The sequence below is a fragment of the Psittacula echo genome (assembly GCF_963264785.1).
Source record: "Psittacula echo genome assembly, chromosome: 3".
NCBI classification, from domain to species: Eukaryota; Metazoa; Chordata; class Aves; order Psittaciformes; family Psittacidae; genus Psittacula; species Psittacula echo.
The window spans coordinates 38721882-38743879 of NC_137736.1; the positions used below are offsets into that span (position 1 = coordinate 38721882).

Sequence of the window (21998 nt, forward strand, 5' to 3'; positions counted from 1 at the left end):
AGGACAAAGTCAAGATAGATTCTCACTGAGAAGATGTCTTTTCATAGCTTTGAAGTCCCTTTTTTAATGTATTTTGTCATTATTTTTAAGGACCATTTTTAAAGATCATCCATCCACAAACACTTCCATGCTCAGAATTTCAGTGTTTGAGATGGTGTTAACCAATTTGGTCTTGAATCAACACTTTTTTCTTTTTTTTTTTTTTTAATCTCTTCATTTATTCAATGGATCATAGAATGCTGCCGTTCTCTACCATTAGTCAGGTCTCATATCTTGTCTCATCTGCAGTATGCTCCTTTGCCTTTGAGGGGCAAGGTAGTTTCCCATTCTCTTGCCCATTTCGTTGGTGTGCTCTTGTGTCCTAAAGTTTAGTGATACAGAAAATGTGCCACACTAGGAAAGTTCAGCACATGAGACCCATATGAGCCATATGAGAGGAGAAAATGAAATAACCAGGTTCCATGATGAGCAGAACGTCCTTAAAATGCAGATGCACTGCACACAGTAGATCAAGGCTTTAAAATACAGATGTGCTGCACACATACTGTATTCAAAATTTACCTGGGTTTGATTGGATTCTTCTTATGCTTGATAGCCATTTTTTTGTAGGTTTTAAACTACTATTTGCTTTAAAGAGATGCATAATGTATTAAAACATTGCTTTAATAAATACATTTATCTTTGTTAGCTGGATTATTAAGTTGAAAAAATGTAGTAAACCTGATTAGTTTGGGAAGTCAATGGAAGCTTTGCCATTTGGATTTCTAATCCTATTAATTAGGTTGTGATTGGATTAATATTTGCAGTGCAGTATTATTTAAAAAGAAGTGCTGGTCTCTTCAAAGAGAACTGCACAAGTAGTTAACTCTCAAGTGCTTTGAGGGAGTTATCAGCTTGTTTCTAGAAATATGCGTTAGAGCCAAGGTATTAAACCAATATTTACCTTCCAAAAAACCAGGGTTATTTTAATTTTTTTTTTCTTTCTCTTCACTTAGAATCCCAAATAAACCCAAATAAAATCTCCTTTTGTCAATAGAATATTTTGGCTACAGAAAACCTCACATAGAGTAGATTTTTTTGTTGTTGTTGTTCATTGGGTTACAGTTTTAGAATAGAAAATTGCTGCTACTGCAAATAACTGCATAGTATCAGCCTGTTCAGAGTATATCTGTACATAAGTATAAGAATAAAGATCAGAACTGAAACAGAAAATCAAACTGAACAGAGAAACCTGAGCACAGTCTGTAGTTTAGAAATGAAATGAAATTTTCTGCAGCTGAGGTGATTTGCCATTTCTTAAAAAATACAGACAGGTTGAAATGACTGCAAGCACCTCTTAGGAGTGTAGAAGAATACAAAAATGGTATTTCTGCACAGATACAGGTAAATGAAGTGTTCTTATTGGGATAGTTTTTGTGTGCAGGAAAGAGAATGTCAAAATGATAGAAAAGAATAAAGAGCTGGCAGGATGGGGTTACATCTCTGATGATGATAGTTGGGAGATACAGCTGCTATCCTGTTTCATTGTGTTGCTGAGGAGAAGGTAGTTCTGTGAATAGATTGTGGGTGGCTACTTTTAATAGCCTGAGCCCTGTGAAACCCTGCGGGAAGCTTGACATTCAGTAAGACTGTATTACTGTCATTCCCTGATAGCCTCTCTGTGCAGTTAGGGTGCTCAGTAGAAAAAATAAGTTCAGTTGCTAACCTGAGTGGCCAGGAGCATGGTACTTGAAGACTCTGCCATTGTGAGAGGCAGAAGTGAACTTGGAAAATACAGAAACCATGTAAAATTGTCTGGGCAGCGGATAAATGTCTTAAGTCTTACAAGCTTGTCAAATAAATATTATGCCATTGAAGTTAGGTTCTCAGTCTTTGATTCTCTCAGATACTTGTGCGTCATGTGGTAGTAATGCCTCTAAATGCAGTAAAATTAAATATGTGAATGCTCAATGGTATCTCTCTGGAAGTAAATGTAGATTTTGTACTGAAGTACAAATCTGCATATATCCAAAAATAATGGAGTATACGCCTGGGGTTTGTTACTACATTGATTATGTAATGGTAGCTATCTTTTAGGATTTGCTTTAGCAGGTAGCTCCTACACTAGTTTAAACCTTTCTTTGTCTTGGACAAGCTCCATGTGAACGTTTTGTTTGTCCTTGTGCTTTCTTATATCCAACTGGGATTAAACCCCAATTTTTTCTTACATAGTAATGTATGATGATTATTTTGGTAATTAATTGCAACTTCAAATTGTGGGCCGCAATTTGCTATGAGGACACTAACCCATAGATAATCTCTTTCAGGAGTGGAAAACACTTGGCTGTTAACTTGAAGCTTTCCTGGCAATAAGGAAATGTTTTCTATGTAACCCTCACTCTGACGTATTAGAATAGTTGGGGAACCCTTAGGATGGAAAATCAGAAATTTAGATAAATATAAAACATATAGATAAATGTAGATAAATCGTAAATATAGCAATGGTACGACATGCTGAAACTCTGAAATCAAGAGCAACAACTTTGAGAGCCAATGAATCTGCATTGTGACGAGTGACTATTAATCCAAAACAATAAATGCTTATCAAAAATACGAGTAGACACACTCCGGTCAGATCTGTTGTTATCTCAACCCTTCATGCCCCATGTTGGGCACCAAAAAGAACTGTCGTGGTTTAAGCTCAGCTGGCAACACAGAACCATGCAGCCGCTTGCTCACTCCCCCACCCACTTCCTCCACCCACTCCTGGAGGGAAGGGGAGGAGAATCGAAAGAATGTAACTCCCACGGGTTGAGATAAGAACAGTCCAGTAACTAAGGTATAACACAAACCACTACTGCTACCACCAATAATAATAATGATACGGGGAATAACAAGGGAAGAGAATACAACCACTCACCACCCACTGTCCGATACCCAGCCCGACCCAAGCAGTGATCTACCCCTTCCAGGTGACTGCTCCCAGTTTATATAGTGGGCATGACATGCTGTGGTATGGAATACCTCTTTGGCTAGTTTGGGTCAGGTGTCCTGTCTCTGCTTCCTCCCAGCTTCCCCTCCTCCCTGGCAGAGCATGAGACTCAGAAAGTCCTTGGTCAGAGTACACATTACTGAGCAGCAACTAAAAACATCGGTGTTATCAGTGCTGTTCTCAGGCTGAGAGTCAAAACCACAGCACTGCACCAGCTACTAAGAAGGAGAAAAAATTGCTGCTACTGCTGAACCCAGGACAGAAGTACATTTTAGATGTTCCAGTTTTAACTATGGTAGAAGGATGTATAGAATGCTGTCCTGAATGGTAATTCAGACTTACATAGCAGACTAGATTGCTTGCAGGCTAGATATTGCGGTTCTCATCTTGGATGGGGCTAAAATTCAGCCCCTTGTCCCATCAAAGCAGACTGTTTTGCACAGCTGTTCGGAAATTATGCAAGTAATGTTCAATTATCCCTTAATGTTCATACACTTTTCTATCGTACTGATGTGTATCTGTGTCCTGGGTTCAGCAGTAGCAGTCAGTTTTTTCTCCTTCTTAGTAGCTGTTGCAGCACTGTGTTTTTGACTTTTGGCCTGGGAACAAAAGCTGATAACACTGATGTTTAGACTGACCAAGGACTTTGTGAGTCTCATGCTCTGCCAGGGAGGAGGAGGGGCCAGGAGGAAGCAGGGACAGGACACCTGACCCAGACTGGCCAAGGAGGTATTCCATACCACAGCACGTCATGCCAGGGGATGTAACTGGGAGCTACCCGGAAGGGCACGTCCCCTTTTCTGTCGGGCTGTCTTTTCCGGCAGGCGGTATTGTATTCTCTTCCCTTGTTATTTCTCTTGTCGTTGTTATTATTGGTGGCAGCAGTAGTGATTTGTGTTATACCTTAGTTACTGGACTGTCTTTATCTCAACCCGTGGGAGCTGCATTCTTTTGATTCTCCTCCCCATCCCTCCAGAAGCGGAGGGAAGAAAGGTGGGGGGGGGGGGCAGTAGACTGCATGGTTCTGATTTACAGCCTGGGCTTAAACCACGACAATCTGCAGCAGTCTTTTGCATCCCTGATTCTGAGTCCATGCTGGAAACCCTACTCTGTTTTATATTTTCACAGGAGATGGTGAGCTGTATACTTTTGGAGAACCTGAGAATGGGAAACTGGGGTTAATGCCTGAACAGCTGAAGAACAATAGAGTCCCACAGCCTGTAATGGGAATTGTGGAAAAGGTTAATAAGGTTGCTTGTGGTGGAGAACATACTGTGGTGCTGACAGGTATGCAATTTAACTGTCTTTTTTTACAGCACTATAACTTAATCAGTAAACTCAATTCACTTAAAAGAATTTAAATCCCACTGAAATGTAAGATGTGATCTTAAATGTTAAGTGATCCTAACTGGAAGACCACTGTACATCAAGGAGGTAGAAATCCATGTAATAGGATAGCCTGTGCTATGGTGCCTGTGTAGTTTGATGTTCATGCCTGTGTTGTGCGTATCCCTTGGCTACTAGATAAACTTAGCCAGCTAATTGTAACAGAGGAGCTTACTCTTACCAAGCAGTACAGTACCAAGTAGGTAGCAGCCAGGACTACTTGTGTGTCCTTGCCTTTATCTAAAATTTCAGCAGCAAGTTCCTGTGTGTTCTTTTTATTTGACAGTATAAATGATGAGTAGAGTTATTTTGCTTGTAAGAAAATCCTGTAAGAGCTCAAATGACCAAAATGGGGTAGCCTTCCGTGGATGGGATCTGTGCCTAGCTGGAAGCCTGCTCAGTTGCACATACCTCAGGATTCCCAGCATCTGAATGGATATAAGATTATTGATAATGTTTTCTTTTTCTTTATATTTTTAGCTCCAATAAATTGCATTTTAAGAGATACTTTACAGAGTCTGAGTTACTGGAATTGTAACAAGCCAGCATCTCCTAGTGCAGCAAGGATGATTGATGTTTCTTTCCTTTCAGGAGTTTGGAAGTGGTATTGGTGTGAAGAGGAAAATTTTAGAGGAAAGCTTACATTATCTAGTAAATTTTAATGACCTTGACTATTTAGGAAGTCACTTGTCAAATAGTTAATAGTGTTGGAGATGCACAATCAGCTAGATTCCTAAATGGATTAAGTTATCTCATGATACAGAATTTACCCTTGACTTTGAGCAGAATCTTTAGCATGCATGCAAAACTAGGACAGATATAGACATTGATGATTTTTATAACTTGTATATATACATTTAAATACAACTGTTGCATATTAGTTCACAGGGTTGTATGTATAGTACTTGGAAGAGTTTGTATATTACTGTTCTATTAAATGTTTGTGTGTCAATGGAAAACTAACTTTTCAAAGAGATGTGTGGAGTATTGATAGCTACTTATTTCCACAAGTTCTATCCTGAACTACAGTAGGATAGAAGTAGGAAAGGGAAGTTTGGCTTTGGCTTGTAATGAATTCCACAGCTGTATGATATCTCTGTAATTAATCTCCTACCAAAATGCAAAAGCTATAAAAACAAGTAGAATGTATAGATACCAGTCCTCAAATCTATATTTTGAAAATGCTAAATAGTCATCTTTTGGCAATCTGGTGATGTGCCTTCAAGGTAATGTAACCAATATTTCTAAAATATAAACTGAAAATCCAAATGAGGGAGACTGTAAGTAATATGATGTGGTATTATACTGTAAGCCACTGGAGAGAGTAAAGGTGGAAGTGATGTGCTGGGAAAGTTTATGTGTAACAATGACTCAAGTTGCAAGACTCTGTGTAGATTAAAACTCCTTTGAGAAGACTATGAAGGGGAAATCACAGTAGCCAATCCAGGAAATAATGAAAATATTTGTCTACATTTCAATGCCTTTGTCTCTCTTCCACCAATATACAGTCTTACCTTGGCAGTATTCTATGTCATAAAATGAATTTCTTTAAGTAAAAGCACATTATCATTATTAGGAAAATAAAAATCCTAAATTTAGGGCCAGAAAATTTATAAATCATAGCATTATTTCATGGGTTATAAAGTGAAATTCTGCAGAAAGAATTTTATTATAATTATTGATTGTTTTATTGACCATAAATCTGCAGCCAACTAGGAGATGTTTTGTTTTAATGTGTTTTCTTGAGATAAAATTTCATTATAACAAATGACTGTTGCAGAGATTTAGTATGAAGATGTATACCTGGATGACATCATCATTATAGTGAAACATGTACAAGAGCTAAAACAAAAAGGCAAAATATAAATGTCAAGACACAAATACAGTGAAGAAAGAAACATAGTAAGTCAGTGTCTTAGTATGCAAGGTTTACTTGTCTATGGAAATAGATTTGTAATAGAAGACAGGTAAGTCCAGTGCTGGCTTAGCTGGTAGTTGATGATCAAAGCATTGAGTGCCAGAAGATCCAGTTGAGTCCAGAGAAGACTCCTCCAACAACATACATTTTCCCAATGATTAATAGTTGTTGTGATAAAAGGTCAGATAAATGTGGTTTTTAGTGTGATTCGGCTGTTATTAAATAGGCTACAGCTGTGAACTTCTACCTAAGACACTTTGAACAGAAAATGGAAATACTGCCTTAAGTAAAAGATACTTTGTCAGGAATGTTGTCGTACAGAAAATTTTCTGACTCAAAATTTTGGGAAAAAATTGGGAAAAAATATAGATTTGGACACTGTAATAACTGAAAAAGTGAGTGTAGCATACATGTATTACAGCCTTTGCACCAGAAACTTAACTTGAAATCAGTACTGAAGTGTATATTGCCTCTTGAGATGAAATGATGTGACCACAAATTCAGAATTCTGATGGGGGAATACAGCTTTAAAGAGCAGAAACATTTATGCCTCTTTTAAGCTCATTTTCCTAAATTAGGAAAGTAGTGCAATTTTGAAATAAATCTGAATTTTGTGTATCATCTTCCATGAAAATGGGTGCTGTTTGGCTTATTAACATGGTCGATACAGATGCAGCTTTCATTTTTTGAGGGTCATTCAATTTTTTTCAGGATGTGTCATTTTTATTTTAAAAAATTAGAAGTGTCTGACTACTGTATATTCCCCTGTTTTATCTATCTCATTTAACATTGGAATAGGTTAGCAGAAAATGTCATATGGAGAAACTGTTGCACATCTTGGCTCATTTCTTGTCATCAGTTCTACTTAGGGTTTATCGAATTAGAAGAAAGCATAATGCAGTTATCTTAGTGAGTATGAGGCAAGTTTCTTACTGACTCTCATACATTCTATTCTGTACACTGTAATAGACATACAGTCTATTCCAAAGCACTTCATTTGACTTCTTTTTTATGACTGTCTTATCTATTCTATTGGCAATTTTGTATGGTCAGAACCACTGACCATTTGGGTTATTAAATCAAGCTACTGTTTGGAATCTCTCCAGCAAATATCAGAGTAAATAGTAGAAAGTATGTATTAAAATAATATTTGGGGTTTTTTTCTGATACTCCAAAATAGGAGACTCAATCTTTTTTTCAGAGAGAACAAAAAATTAAACTGTTGAGAGTAAAGATTCGGAAAAAACCTTTCTAAAGATACAAGGTTTTAAAAATGTTGAATATGGTATTGGAAACCGTCTTTTTTACAAGTCTTATTTGTCCTTCTGCCTTTAGTATTTGCTGGTTTTTCTAGAGAATAAGCAGAATTACAGTTAAAAATCCTATTGTGCAAAAGCTTTCTCTTACTGTTGCTGCACAAACATTCATTTCAGGACAGTCTGTCAGCCAGTAAAAGAAGATCATATCTTCATCGCAAGTGACTTCTCTCAGAGACTGAGAAAGAAATGCATCCATCTCCTGCAACACTTGCAGATGCTTCCTACTGAAAATGGAAGCTGTTGATATTGTCACTTTCAAAAGAAATATGACAGAGCAGGGATCTCTGTTTTCAAACTTTTTCAATAAAGCTTTTTAGAAGGTAGAATAATAATAATTTGTGAATCTAGAAATTTGAGAAGAAGCAGCAGATGATTGGGAGTGGGCTTTATATCTTCCAGGTTTTTTCAGATGATGACAGATCCTCTGGGAATAAGCCTGTCTATAAAAGGATATATTACGTCCTTTTATGCTGTGAGAGGAGGGAAAGCAGAGATATCTCTTCAAACAAAAGACTGAAAAAAAAAAATAGAAGCAGTCCTTCAAGAATAGATCATTTGACGTACCAATACAGCACATTTGTGTGTTAGTATGTAAAATGTTGGATTTTTCATCTTCTTTCTCAATGTCTTTTAAAAAGTCAAGATACCCTTTTGAAAGAGGATGAAGAGGATGAAAAGGATGAAAAAGCTCTACCTTTTCATGACAGAACTGACTGTTCAAACCATATAGGATTATCTAGATTTTTCAAACCGTTCTGAAGTCTGTGTACTATTTATACTGAAATCCCCAAATCCAATTACTAACTCTGGTAAAACAGACTATTGTGTTGATGGCTGACTTTTACAGTAACATTTTTCAGGTGTTTAAAAATAAAACTATTGTAAAAGTGAATAGCCCATTGGCAGAATAAAAAAAGATTCATGGAGATTAAAAAACTGTTAAGTATTTCAGAAGATTCCTGCAAAGGTGAAAGATACACAGTTACAGGGAAATATCCCTGTTCTTCCCAAAAAGAAAATGTAGGAAGTAAAGGAGAAGCAGTCCTAGCACTCAAGTGCTGGAGGTCACTTGGAACTATGAAGCCATGGGCTTTTGTACGAGCTCTGAACCATTTCTCTATTCTTCAAGGGTCCTTCTCATGCTGTGGAGACAGCAGTTTCTGCTTGGAGGCTAAGATGGGACTTCTGCTGTTTCTTCTGGGTGCTGTTAATACAGCTGAGCCTTCCTTGTGATGCATTGGAGGCAGTGCTGCTTCCCTTGTGCTGATGTGGCCAGAAGTCTTTCTTCTCCCCTTGTACCACTGTGGCACTGCCTCCTCGACCATTCCATAGGAAACTATGGAATGGTCAAGGCAGCAAACACCTCCCAAACCTGACTTGCTGAACTGGCTTACCACAAAGCCAAGTGGACAGCAGAGGCAGGGCAAGGGGAGACTGAAGAGAGTCATTTTATCACCTATTCTGTAAGATTGCTTTGCCATAGACGTCTCTTCTTAGGCATTTATAAAGACAAGTTGGAGGAAGTAATTTCTGCTAAATGAGATGATTACTGAAGTTTGGGCTCACTTCTTCACAGAGAGGTGAATCATTTAAGAAATGTGCAAAGTTTTTGTCTTCTTGTGCCTTGATAACTGACTAATAAGCAAATTCAAGAGGAGCAAAATTTAGGTGCCCCTCTAACCTGGTTTTGGGTTGGCCCATCCTCATTGTCAGTAGAAACAGAGAAAAGAAAATAGTTTCCTGTACTTTTCAAGTTAGCATTTGAGAACAGCTCACTCTAAACACAAATTCAGAAGGCATTGTTTCATCTAGGATTACAGATAATGTGGGGAAAAAAACCCAACTTCACTCAAAATAATGATGTTAATCAGGTAAAGCCATACAATTTGAAAATGGCCAGTTTCCATAGAAATCTTAAGACAAATGCAGTACTGTAAACAGAATTTAAAGGGATCAGCCATCCTGAGAAAGTAATTTACTAAAATGGATATGAGACTTTGGTTTGCTTAAAGAAAGCTTCTGTCTTTCAGGTGTGGTTTCTTGATTCTTATGCAGAAGTCTAAATGTTACATGAAATTTCTTCCTGTTTTACTGAGATCCTGAGGTGTTGCTTTCTTGCACTGAAAGCACTGAAATTTCCAGCAGAGGGAGCTTTACTATTACATTTAGTTAAAAAAAAAAAAGAAAAATCATCTGCAATCACTTTTGTGTGAGACCATTGGGGTTTTTTTATGGTGCGAATTCATGGCACATTAATAGGAACAACTTAAAAGGGGCAGAAAAGGCAAACTCTTTCCTAGAAGGAATATTTCCATATCTAGTGTTACAATATTTCATCATGGTTCCTTTGAAATCAGAGTTTAGTAAGTGTATAATCGTACATGGAATCTGGTCTGTTCTCTGCTTTCACTTTCCCTGACAGTGCTGAAGGATTAGTTTGAAGGAATGGTAACATAATTTGTTTTGAATTTGTCTCCACTCTGTGGCTGCTCTGAGAATTTGGTCACACGGTATAAATTACTTCTGTGGCACTGAAACTTACTTTGCTATTCCAGTGGCCTTGTTTCCTTGACATAAAGAAGTTCTTAAAAAGCAGATTCTGTGCCAATTGTTGTTCCACACATTCCACTGTGGATGGCCATTCCTCTCTTGCTTTTGTACATGGTGAGATTTTTGACCTGGTGGCATCTGTGCAGCAGGAGCAGGCATGCTCTGCACTATGTTCATAACAATGATGTAATGATACATTGCTCCCAGGTCTCAGTTCTTTTTGCTTGAAGTAGAGTATTTTTTGTTCTTCCCAATTTTTCCCAGGTTTTAATAATAATTTTTCAAGTACCTTAAGTAGTACTTCTCTAGCTTTTCTTGTTGCCTTCATGCAGAAAAAAAAGGGGTCAGGAAATACAGTTCTAGGAAAACCTTCTCCTTTTCCCAAAAAATCTTAGTGTCTGAATTTCTCTTTTCAAGCATGACCTCATCAAGATTTCCAAGCTTTACAGTCTTCCCTGTTGTGATGCAGTGCCAGGGATGGACACAGCAAGAATCTTTATTGCTTTGGAGAGGTTCTTTTTTTTCCTGGCACAAATAGTCCATTAAACAGACAAAATATGGAAAGGTGATTATTCTGTCACAAGATAACACAATTATAGTGTTCTCTGTTTTTAATGCAGGGCTGATTTGGTAGCTGATCAGAACACTGAAAATTACTGTTATTGTTCCAATCCATATGCACAAATTAATATCAGTTTAAAGAGGTCTAGCCTATTAAATTTAGGGTCAGACAGTGTAAACGTATGTAACCAGAAATTAGGATGAGATTACAGTACTTGAAAGTGACCATATTTATAAACACTGTGTTCTTGAATTAATTGCATTACATAGACTCCCATAAAATTTTTAATTAGCTAATATTTTGTGTACATGTGAGAAGTGGATTATTTTGCAGGTATGTTAGAAAATATATCGCATATTGAGTGAGTCAAGATTCTTTTGTGTATATATTTTAATACCTAATTTCCTGGGTTTTATTTTGTTGCATTTATTATTAATTGATAAAGGTATTTGATTAGTTGGTACATTTTTTAAATTAATAAAACATTGCTTTTTTGATGGTGATGTAATTTGACTTCCATTTGGGTAATAGAAAGCAGGTTATAATATATATATCAGCATATTTATTGTTAACTTTGGCTGTATATTTTCAGAGACAAATGTATATACTTTTGGACTTGGCCAGCATGGGCAGCTGGGACATGGTACTTTTGTTTTTGAAACTTCAGTACCGAAGTCTGTGAAACACTTGAGGAGGTATAAAATATGTAACATTACATGTGGGGAAAATCATACTGCTGTAATAGCAGGTATGTAAATGCAAAAATCTGAAATGCGCTTCCAGTGACTCTCTTTTATACTGTAAAAGCTTTATTTGTAAAATGAGCAGTAGAAAAAGACATACAAACTCACTAGCTCAAAAAGTCAAGTGAAGAGGTGAGAAAGCCAGATCCACAGCCATGCCATGCATAACTCTGTATACAATATCTCCTCATTATCATGCCTTGCTAACAAGTATTCTTTTTTTTTTCTATATAGTATCTATACAGTTTTGTCTTATTATTTTGTTGTTGGATGTTTTTTTTACAAATTATCTAGACTAACTCTCATCTCAGGCAGTACTTTGCCTGAAAATATGTATATTTTTTGATCATATTCATCTGTTGGAAATCGAAAAATAATTGTTCAGTGTTTGCTTTCGGAAGAAAAACATTCCTTACTTGCATGGCCTGTTATTTTGTTTGTGATGCTTTCGTCCTTATTTTATTTTAAATCTTTGTTATTGATAAGACCCCCTTTTTTTTCCCCACATACAGAGAATGGCCTCATGTTTACTTTTGGAGATGGGCGACACGGCAAGTTAGGCCTTGGAGAAGAGAATTTTACAAATCAGTTTGATCCCACTCTGTGTTATAATTTCTTGAGGTTCACGGTCCTTTTGGTAAAACTCCTGTTCATGTTTCTCAGACATCAAAACATTTATCTTTCTGTGAAACGTTATTAATGACAGTTGAAATGTCATTATAGAAATATTTATTTCCATAACATTTAGTTAGTAGACAACACAAATTTAAATAAAAAGCAAATGATATATTCTAACCACACTCTTCATTTAGTTTAGAATCTATCTGGCTTGGACTACACATCTAGACTGCTTTTCAGGGGTTTATTCGGTAGTGTTCTGATCTATAGAGCTGTGCCAGCCTATAAAATTAAATATTTATTGCTCTGGGATTGCTGGCAGTAGGGGGAAACTCGTATCTGTTCTGAAAACACCAGGGTGTCAACTTTTTAGTTTTAATGATGATTTGTACATTGGGATATTTTTAAACCTTAGGAAAATTGGAGGAGTTGCTTTTTTGAACCCAAATGGGATGAGAAAGCAGAAATACTCTTTTCTCTTAAGGGCATTATTTTAATCTATTTCTTGAGGTATCTTAAGAAACAAATGTCACAGAATTGCCAGCATCAGAAATGCAAACATGACTCAGGATTGAGCAAAATTTTGGGCAAAATTCTGTTGATCACTTTTGTTTGTTTACTGGACTTAGAGTTTAAGGACATTTTATCAGAAGTGGTGAGGGTTTTAAACCTTTTAAAAGCGAAACCTCTGACCTTTATGTATAATACTTTGTCTGTTGGAGGGTATAGGACTTGCTTTACTTTTTGTGGATTTGGGGATAAAATACCTAGGTTTGTGTCACTGAAGCTATCAGTGTTGCCCACATTTAACTTGCATAAAAATAATTATCACAAATCCCTTGAAAATCAGTTGAAATATCTTTGCTTTCTTCTCTGTCAATTTTTAATAGACCTATCTTGAGTTCTGTTTAATACAAATATATTGTATTTTAGTAAGAAGTGTACATAGATCTCTAGTCGTTAATAAACATAATTAAGTACTTTTATCTTGCTAATGTCATTTGGAGCTAAATTTGAAGCTATTTAATGTCTCTTATTTTCACTATGTTTTTCTTACACTCTAAACCCCTAGAGATGATTGTAAGAAAATGTCGTCCCTGTACTGTTTCTTGCTAATGAAATAATCAGAGAATTCTTTTGGTGCTATAGGTTGCATGTGGTGGTTGTCACATGCTAGTTTTTGCTGCTCCAAGACCTAAAGGATTTGAAGAAGTGCTCTTGGAAGATTTACATGAAAGCTATTTGACTGCTACAATCTCTAAAATAAGTGGAGATTTGCTACTAACAAACACCTTACAACTAACATCAGCACGAATGCGACGTCGAGAGAGGGTAAATTCAGAGCTGTTTAGAGTTGCCATAGTTCTGTTAGGAAACAAAGTCACTTTTAAAGTCACAATGTATACCCAGCAGATAAGTGTATGTCCTTAAATTATGTGTATAATTTTAATGTATAAAAAGAAGAATGAATACCTATTCTGGTCTCAAATTGAATGCAGGTAGAAGATAGGCATTGATCAGATTTTGCTTGTTTATTTCTATGAAAAAGACTCAGATTGATTTTATATTTTTTTAAATCCTAGCATGTTAGAAATATTTTTAAAAAGAGCAAGAACCTCTTTTTGTTGTTCCCTTTGAGTCCTTGAATGTATTAAACAAGCTCATAGTTTTATAAGATATCAAAGGAGAAAGTTTCCAATCAGCTTAAAATGATCCTAAGACCCTGTAGTTGCTTCTCCTTTCTGTCCACTACACATTCCGTTTGATTTCATTGAACAGCATGAGTTGGATCATTTCACTTACCTGTCTGAAAACTACCACAAAGCCACATTTATTTTGTAAAACTGTATTGATGTTGTGGATTAAATACCTCAACATTATTTGAGATGCTAGTATTTTAAGTAAGAATCGAAGTTCTTTTTCTCCTTCATCTGTATTTTAAGGCTTCTTGAGATTATTGTGTAGAGACCTAAAATATCCACCCACTATGTACTTATTATGCTTCCTCCTGGCCTATTGTGCTCCTTCTCACTGACAGAGCATGAGAAATTGAAAAGTCCTTACCCTGATCAGGGTCAGCGCTAGTTAGCAACAACTAAAACATCGGTGTGTTATCAGCATTGTTTTAGGACTAAAGCCAAACCACAGCACTGCACCAGCTACTAGGGAGAAAATTAACTGTATCCCAGCCAAAGCCTGGACAATATTTCTCCACTTTTTAGGACTGTAAATAATTTAAATATCAAAGAAATTCGGTTTATGTTTCCCATACAAAGTTACAACACTGTATCATCAACTAAAAGAAAATACTAAAAGGTTGCTTACATTTTATTCTTCTGCTCTTATTCTCAATGTAAGTTTTTTTTAATCTTCTGCAGGAAAAGTCACCAGAACAGTTTAGTCGAATGTCACAAACTCTGCCTCCACTAGGAGAAAGCTTCTTAAAATCTTCACTACCTATAACTAGCAAGACTAGTCCATTCTGGTTTTCTGCAACAGATCTTCCTAAAGCTGAACCTAGGAAGCACCGACGCCATAAAAAAGGTGAAGTGTCCCCATATCTTGCAGCTGTTTTCAGATAATTATGTGGTTTGGCTCTCATCATTCATAAACAAATGCTCAGTTTGAACCTGAAAGAAGGTTTAAATTCAGTCTTGCCTCAGTAGGATCCGGCAGCATACAGACATGAAAGTTGAGAAATGCATACAAGACATTGCCTCACACTGTTCATGTTTGGAAAATGTGCTTAAAGATTTAGAGGAGGGCTGAGTAAAAGCGAAACAACTTCTAAATTGTACCTGTGGTTTCTTCTGTAGAAATAGAACTTCACAAAACCACTGTGAGATTAGTAACCACTTTCTCCATTATCACAAAAAAAAAAAAAAAAGAATTACAGAGAAAAATTGATTAGGAGCAATTTTAAAAACCCAGAAGAGCCTACAGGAGACCTTGGGTAAGAAAAAGGTCTACTAATTCTTATGGCATCTTTCTTCATCACTTGGAAGTGAAGAAGTGCAAAAGTATTCTTCACTCTCTGTTATCTAAGATAATAATGATTTGCAATACCCTGGCTAATGCAAAAGTCTGCATAACAATGATACTGATACAGCACTGGACTTAACATACAGATTCTCTAGAGCAGTTCTGACTTTATCTGGATTCTTGGGCATGTGTGATTTCCTGGGAAGAGCAGTGCTAGGGTGCAGAATGCAGTGCTTCTATGTAGAAGTTAGCTCAGACTTACTGGTCAGTCAAATCCAATTTGAAAGTAATTAGTTCAGTTAGAATTAAGATTATTATTTATAAACCTGCCACCATGTCCATTAGCATTTCTGGTTCTAAGAAAGCAATGCAGTGAAATTTGAATTGCCCTTAGAGTCTTCTGAGGCCTAGAACCTCAGGTTTTGTGCCATGTGAGGTTTGTCATATACCTCATGAACTTGAAGTGAACCTGAAAATGATGTAGGTACATTTTTATGATGCAGCATTGAATTTAAATTCACTGTCTCTCCATCCATTATACAGATAATGTTTAATGTAGATAATATGACTGCAGCTAATTTAGTCTAGGTGGTACACTATTATTAAAGAGATTATCCAAAAGAAACTTTGTCCCATGTAATATTTATGCTTTGAAAACCTGCAAAAATGGTCAGAGATCTACAGTGCACTGAAGCCACATTGCTGAGCTACCTTTGATGTTAATACTGATGAAAAGAAAGTGAAAGTGTTTCTGCTATGTCTTAAGGTGGAGGAATCAGGAATCTCAGGACTTCAGTCCTGTGTCAGTGAAATAATCTATTTTACAAGAATGGGGTGTTCTGCTGGTTACATATTGCTTGTTCGTATGGTATTTGTTTACTTCCCCCTATTTTACCTTGAAGTAAAGAAAAAGAATCATCAGAAGGATAAACCTGGTGAACGCTCTGCAGAAGAAGATTCAGATAATGAAAATAATGACAGAAACCTTGGAGATACAACTGACATCCTAAATATGGTAATATATTCCACTAAAGAATTTGTGATTCAATCATTTTTATGCAGAGAAAGAATAAAGCAGCTAAATTATGTTTCACATTCTAGTGCAGAACTCATGGCTAGCCCAGAACATTGTATGTGACACCAAGAAGTACTTACACACTGTTAAATGAGCATGCCTTTCATACCATCATTACTCAATGCTAAAGTTTGATTTTATTTTCCAAGTAAAGTTGTAATAAAGGATGTTGTAATAAGAGATTGAAGCAGTCCCAGGTGGTACAGCCCCTCCCTCCTCTTTACCTCAGAAAGAAAAGGAGAATGACACTGGGTACCACATGGTGATCTCTATCTCTGACCTTCATTTTCTTGAGGATTTCCAAGACAGAATTGCAGGAAATTAAGCAGAAATCTGTCCTTTCCTCTTTCAAGAAGAGCTTATTTAGTACAGGTGGATCATATTAAAGAGAAGACCCAAATGCAGACATTTTGGTTATTTTGTGATTCCCAAGCATGTTCCTACATATTTCTTCTATTTAAAAAATATGTTCACCTTATCAGTTGTGCGCCTCTCCAAAACATTTTGTTCTCTTGGCAGATGGGGCATGTCCTGGTCTTAAGGCACTGCACTGAAAAGATGTTGCGTTTATTGTTTTTTGGGTTTGTTTTTTTTTTTAACTTCAATGGAATGGAAACAAATGAGGAACCCACTGTGGTGCTGGCTCAGAGTATGTTGTCAGTTACGCTGAAAGGATTGCACATTTTACAGGAATTGTTACTTGTTTGTACTTAACATAAGTACTTGTTTGTACTTAGTAATTCAGCAATCAGTGCATACCATTTAAGTTATAAAACTTTCTTTTCATTTACAAGAAAAAATTTGGGTTTAGATATAATGCGCAACGTGGCCTTTATTAGTTTACCAAGACATTTATTTATAATTTATTGCGCACCTTATTTGCTAGACTTTTTTTTCCTTTTTTGGTTTTAAATGCATTGTGAATCAATTTTAAAACATTTATCAGAATGAAAGAATAAATTTTTAAAAAGTCAGGCAAATTCTCAAACACAAAATAAAAGAACTGCTCTTCTTGAATCTGAATGAAATAATCTGCTACAGTGTAGTTTCATTTTTTCTAAACTGTGGCAACGTATATCTTATTGACGTGACGAGGAGGAAAAACCTTTAATAGCATATGGATGACACAAATTTTTGGAAGTCAAAACCCAAACTGTCTATCCTCACTGTATTGAAGAAGAATATTGTTATTAAACCATAAGCAGTTAACAAACAGCAGCAGAGAACATTTCCTTGTTGTTTGGAGTATATGGGAAGGGATGACCAAAATCTCACTCTACTTGCCCACCTAGTAGTATTCCACATTGCCTTGCCTTTTGTTTTTTTGCCTTATGTAGAAGAGTGAGATTGAATTCCAATGAAAATTTATTCTATGTAATATTTCTTTAACAATGTTCTGTCAAGACTGTGGTATCAAACTGGATGTTGCATTGCAGGCTGTGATGGTGAGTGAGTAAGGCATTATATTTTTAGCTGCAGTTAACGGTGAGTAGACGGTGCATCTAAAATGCACTTGTGGGCTATAAGAGAGGTAGATTTTAGCCTCTAGAGACAGTTCAGATGTTGACATCTAAGCTGGTTATGCAGTAAGTGAGGGAGTGGAAGTGAAATAGTTAAGTTATGTGATTTTGCAGATTTGTCTCAAGCTCTGTTTAGTAGAACCGAGCTTTGATGCTGCTTTCCCCATTAGTCATATGTATTTTTTTTAATGTAGATCTTATCTTTTACAGACACATGCAATGAAATTGAATCCCAGTGACCAGTCCTTGAAATTATCACCACTCCAAAAACAAAAGGTACTGTAACTAATCATATATATATATTTGTATACTTATACCGATGTATAAAAGATCTGTAATTCTTGTATTATCCTTGTACTTTATTGTTTTGCTTTGAGTTCTAAAAAAACTGAGCAAATTTTGTAGGCCTCTTCTTGCTAATTTTCTGAATATCCACAAGGTAAAATTCTAAGAAGCTGACTGAAGTCAGAGAGAGTTTGTGCAGGCACATGAAAGTATTCAGCATAGTCTAAGATGAGAGTATACAATACTTCATCAGTTAAGGAGCGAAAATCAATCATATACACTTTGTAACTTAAGTTGATTGCATACATATCTCTGGTTTTGTTGATACTAAAATATTTTCCTTGACTTCTGAGACACAATGTAAAGATTTTATTTACAGATATTCACCATAGAATATATATAAAGGAACAATAATACTGATTTTAATTATGAAATTAAAATGCTTTTGTATTACCTTTCCATTTCACTCCTAAAGTGATCACAGCATTTTGGCATTTTGTATATTTCATTGTAATTTTATATTTTAAAATTATTTTGCAGAATTTGTTAAATAAGTATAAAATTTAAAGTAGAAAGACAGCAGATATAGAGTATAAAAGTGAGCATATCAAAAGATTTCCCAAGGGGAAAGGTGGAGGAAGGTATAAGGGAGCTGCAGTTTTTTCCTTTTGTTCACACAACTTCATGCATTGCATGCGCTTTAGCTTATGGGACATGATATTGTCTGCACAGTTCTTATTGCATTCACTTTGAGTACTTGGATAGTGAAAAAGGTGTAGCAGTACAGTACATTTACCACCAAGAGAATGTTACATTCTTCTAGTATGTGTAGTTGTAAATTCATTTCATGTGAAATACTGTACCTTCTATGCTATCTTTTAGTTTGCTCACGTAAATTTTCTTCTCTTATTCAGATGTTTTTGTAACCTTTTTCTTTTGCTGTCATTTGTCCTTAATGCTTTCCTTCTTTCTTTTTAATTTTCTGCTTCTCATGTGGAATAGAAGAACAATAAAAATGTGAAACTGAAAAGAGATGGTAAGGGTGGGCTGAAAAACAAAGATTCTGATTTAATGAAGGAGGGGTCAAAATTAGACTCTGGCTCTTTACAAAAGCAGTCTTCACTTTCAGAGTTACCAGGACAAGACTTTGAAAAAAGTAGTGCCTTTGTGGGGAAGCCAGTGGCCAAAAAAAGTACAATGGAAGGTAAATCTGGGAATGCACAAACTGTTGGTACTTTGACAAGTGATGTCCAACAAATCAGTAGGGACAAACGCAGATTGGTGAAAAGGGAAAAAGCATATGCGGAAAATCCTGAATTTGTCAGAGAGGATCTTCCCACTGAAAAGCAAATTCTGACTGAAAGAACAAATTCTTCCTATAACAAGTCAAAAGCTGTTAAATCTAAGCAATTCCTAAAAATCAGTGTACTTCCTCCTGCATCCAGAGATCAGCCCCAGACTGATTCATTAATTGGACAAAAATACTGTCCTGTTAAAAAGCAAGGAAGTCAAGAAGCAATAGAAAGTGAAAACAAAATAAAGGATGTTGTTGAAAAATCTGATAAATGTGAAAGAATATGCATCAGAGGAGAAGGAAACAGTGAAAAGCAGAGAGGGTTTAAAAAGAACGTTCATTTTTTGAAACAAATATCTGTGTCATCATCTTCAACAGAGGAAAATACTAATGATCTTGAAGAATTTGTACTTAAAAGGAAGGAAAAAGATGAGGAATACTATGAAGGCAGAAAGGTCCAGAAGGCTATTAAAACAGTAAAAGATGTGAAAGATTTTGACTTAGAAGATAATGAGATTGAGGAGATGCAAGCTGCAAACAATGAGAAAGAATATATAGAAGAGACTGATATAAAAAGCTTGAACGAGGAAGAAACAAACTCTGAATTAAAATCTGATGAAGGCAGACAGTTAGAAATTAAGAATGAGAAGGAATCTAATCAAGAGCAGGAGAATGAAGGCAGTGAAAAGGGTGAAAGTGAAAAACTAGATGAAACAATTGAGAGTGAAGATGAACCAGGGGAGGAAGAAGAAAAGAGTGAGGTTAAAAAAGATAGAGATGAAGTTTCAGTAGAAGGAGATGAAGAAGAAAAACATAATGAGGAAGAAAATGAAAGAGAGGAATCACAGGCTGAAAAAGACAGTGAGAATGAGGTTGCAGAAGAGAGGGAACAGATTAATCAGGAAGGTGGCAAAGAGCAAGGAGATGAGGAATTGAGGTTGATAGAGGAAGAAATGCTGAGAGAGGGGGAAAAGGAGGATATGGAAGAGGAGTATACTAAAGTGGAAGACACTGAAAAAGAAAAGGAAGAACAGGTTAAAAGTGAGGGAAGAGATGAGAGTGAGGAAGGAGATGAAGACAGAGAGGCAGGGGAAGAAAAAGAGGTAGAGACAGAAAAGGAAGGAGAAGATGAAAAGGAAAATGAAGATATAAACAAAGAAAGTGAGAATGAAAAAGACGAAGAGGGTGAAAGGGAGGCATTAGAGGAATCATTGGCAGGGAGGGAAGAAGAGGTATCTGAAGAACAGGAAGAGAAAGATGCAAATAAGAGGACTAAGGAGGTAGGGGAGGATGAACTGGAAGACAAAACAGGAGATAAGGAAGAGGAAGGAGCAGAGGCAGAAACAGAAGGGGAGGATAGAGAAGAAGATGAAAATGAGGAGTGGGAAAATGAAGAAGAAAAAGGGGAAGAAGAAGATGAGGAAGCGGAAGGGGAGGAAGAAGAAGAGGGAGAAGGGGGAGTTGGAGATGAGGGAGAAGGGGGAGTTGAAGATGAGGGAGAAGGAAGCATGGAAGAAGAAGATGAAGAAGGGGGGGTGGAAGAAGAAGAGGGAGAAGAGGGAATGGGAGAAGAAGAAGGAGAAGAGGGGGTGGAAGAAGAGGGAATGGAAGAAGAAGAAGAGGGAGAAGAGGGAATGGAAGAAGAAGAGGAAGAAGAAGAGGGAGAAGAGGGAATGGAAGAAGAAGAGGAAGAAGAAGAGGGAGAAGAAGAGGGAATGGAAGAAGAAGAAGAGGGAGAAGAAGAGGGAACGGAAGAAGAAGAAGAGGGAGTGGAAGAAGAGGGAGAAGAGGCGATGGAAGAAGGGGAAAAAGAGGAAGTAGAAGAAGAGGGAGAAGAGAGGATGGAAGAAGAGGGAGTGGAAGAAGAGGAAAAAGAGGAAGAGGAAGAAGAAGGGGAAGGAGAAGAAAAAGGGGAAGAGGAAGAGGAGGAACAAGAAGAAGAGGAAGGGGATGTGGGAGAGGAGGATGAGGGAGAAGAGGAAGAAGAAGAGGAAGAGGATGATGAGGGAGAAGAGGAAGGAGAGGAAGAGGAAAAGGCAAAAGGTAAAAGAATAAATTATAGTAATAAGCTTCCACAAAAGAAAAACAAAACCAGGAAGCCAGAGAAGACAGAAAACAGTGCTTTACCAAACAGTTCTAAACAAAAAATGAAGTCCAAACAGCATGTAGCAAATGGTTTACATAATTCAGAACAATTTTGGAACGATGTACTACCTCATTATTTAACACTAAAATAGCATAGACTACTGGAGATGCATTTTAAGCCTATTCAGAAAACTTTGGAACTATGGCGGATTGATTTTTATTACTTAAAAAAAAATAATGTAGTCAAAATATCTTATTATAAATCTACTTTAAGTGCCAATTTATTGAAAAAAACCTGAAGAAAATGTTTAGATTTGGGAAGCTTTTGTGAGAGAAATCATAAATGGTTGATACAGTTACTCATACAGTCTTTAACACATATGATTTTAAAAAAAAATTGCTACATTTTGCCTCTTAAATCATAATGTCATGCTGACAACATGAATTATACATTATAACAGTGACATTGGAACATTCAATTGCCTTTGAATCAGATTTCTTAAGGTGATGTATCAGTTTTAGTTGCAGAATAGTTTACTTGTTAATGTCTTTTATAAAAGGAGTGTCAGTAAATTTTTAAAGATGCATTTTTTTTTTAACTTTGATATCACTTTATTCCCCCTACTTTTCTTCTGTTCATATAAATGATAAAATGTTTGAGTACTTAGCATAAATTAAAGAAAGGATGAG

The 21998-nt window shown here is 36.3% G+C and overlaps 1 protein-coding gene across 1 annotated transcript in view; it reads left to right on the plus strand.

The window, feature by feature from the left end:
- The window catches only part of RPGR (retinitis pigmentosa GTPase regulator), a gene marked incomplete at both ends in the record, with an annotated part of 44244 nt that extends 22784 nt beyond the window's left edge, over positions 1-21460 (plus strand). Inside the window, 8 exons of the mRNA XM_080613515.1 lie at positions 4100-4258; positions 11299-11454; positions 11962-12086; positions 13217-13399; positions 14446-14616; positions 15963-16064; positions 17855-17920; positions 18932-21460. Coding sequence (XP_080469641.1) covers positions 4100-4258; positions 11299-11454; positions 11962-12086; positions 13217-13399; positions 14446-14616; positions 15963-16064; positions 17855-17920; positions 18932-21460 — 3491 coding nt within the window. The remainder of the gene's footprint in view (positions 1-4099; positions 4259-11298; positions 11455-11961; positions 12087-13216; positions 13400-14445; positions 14617-15962; positions 16065-17854; positions 17921-18931) is intronic.
- Between the last annotated feature and the right edge of the window lie 538 nt (positions 21461-21998).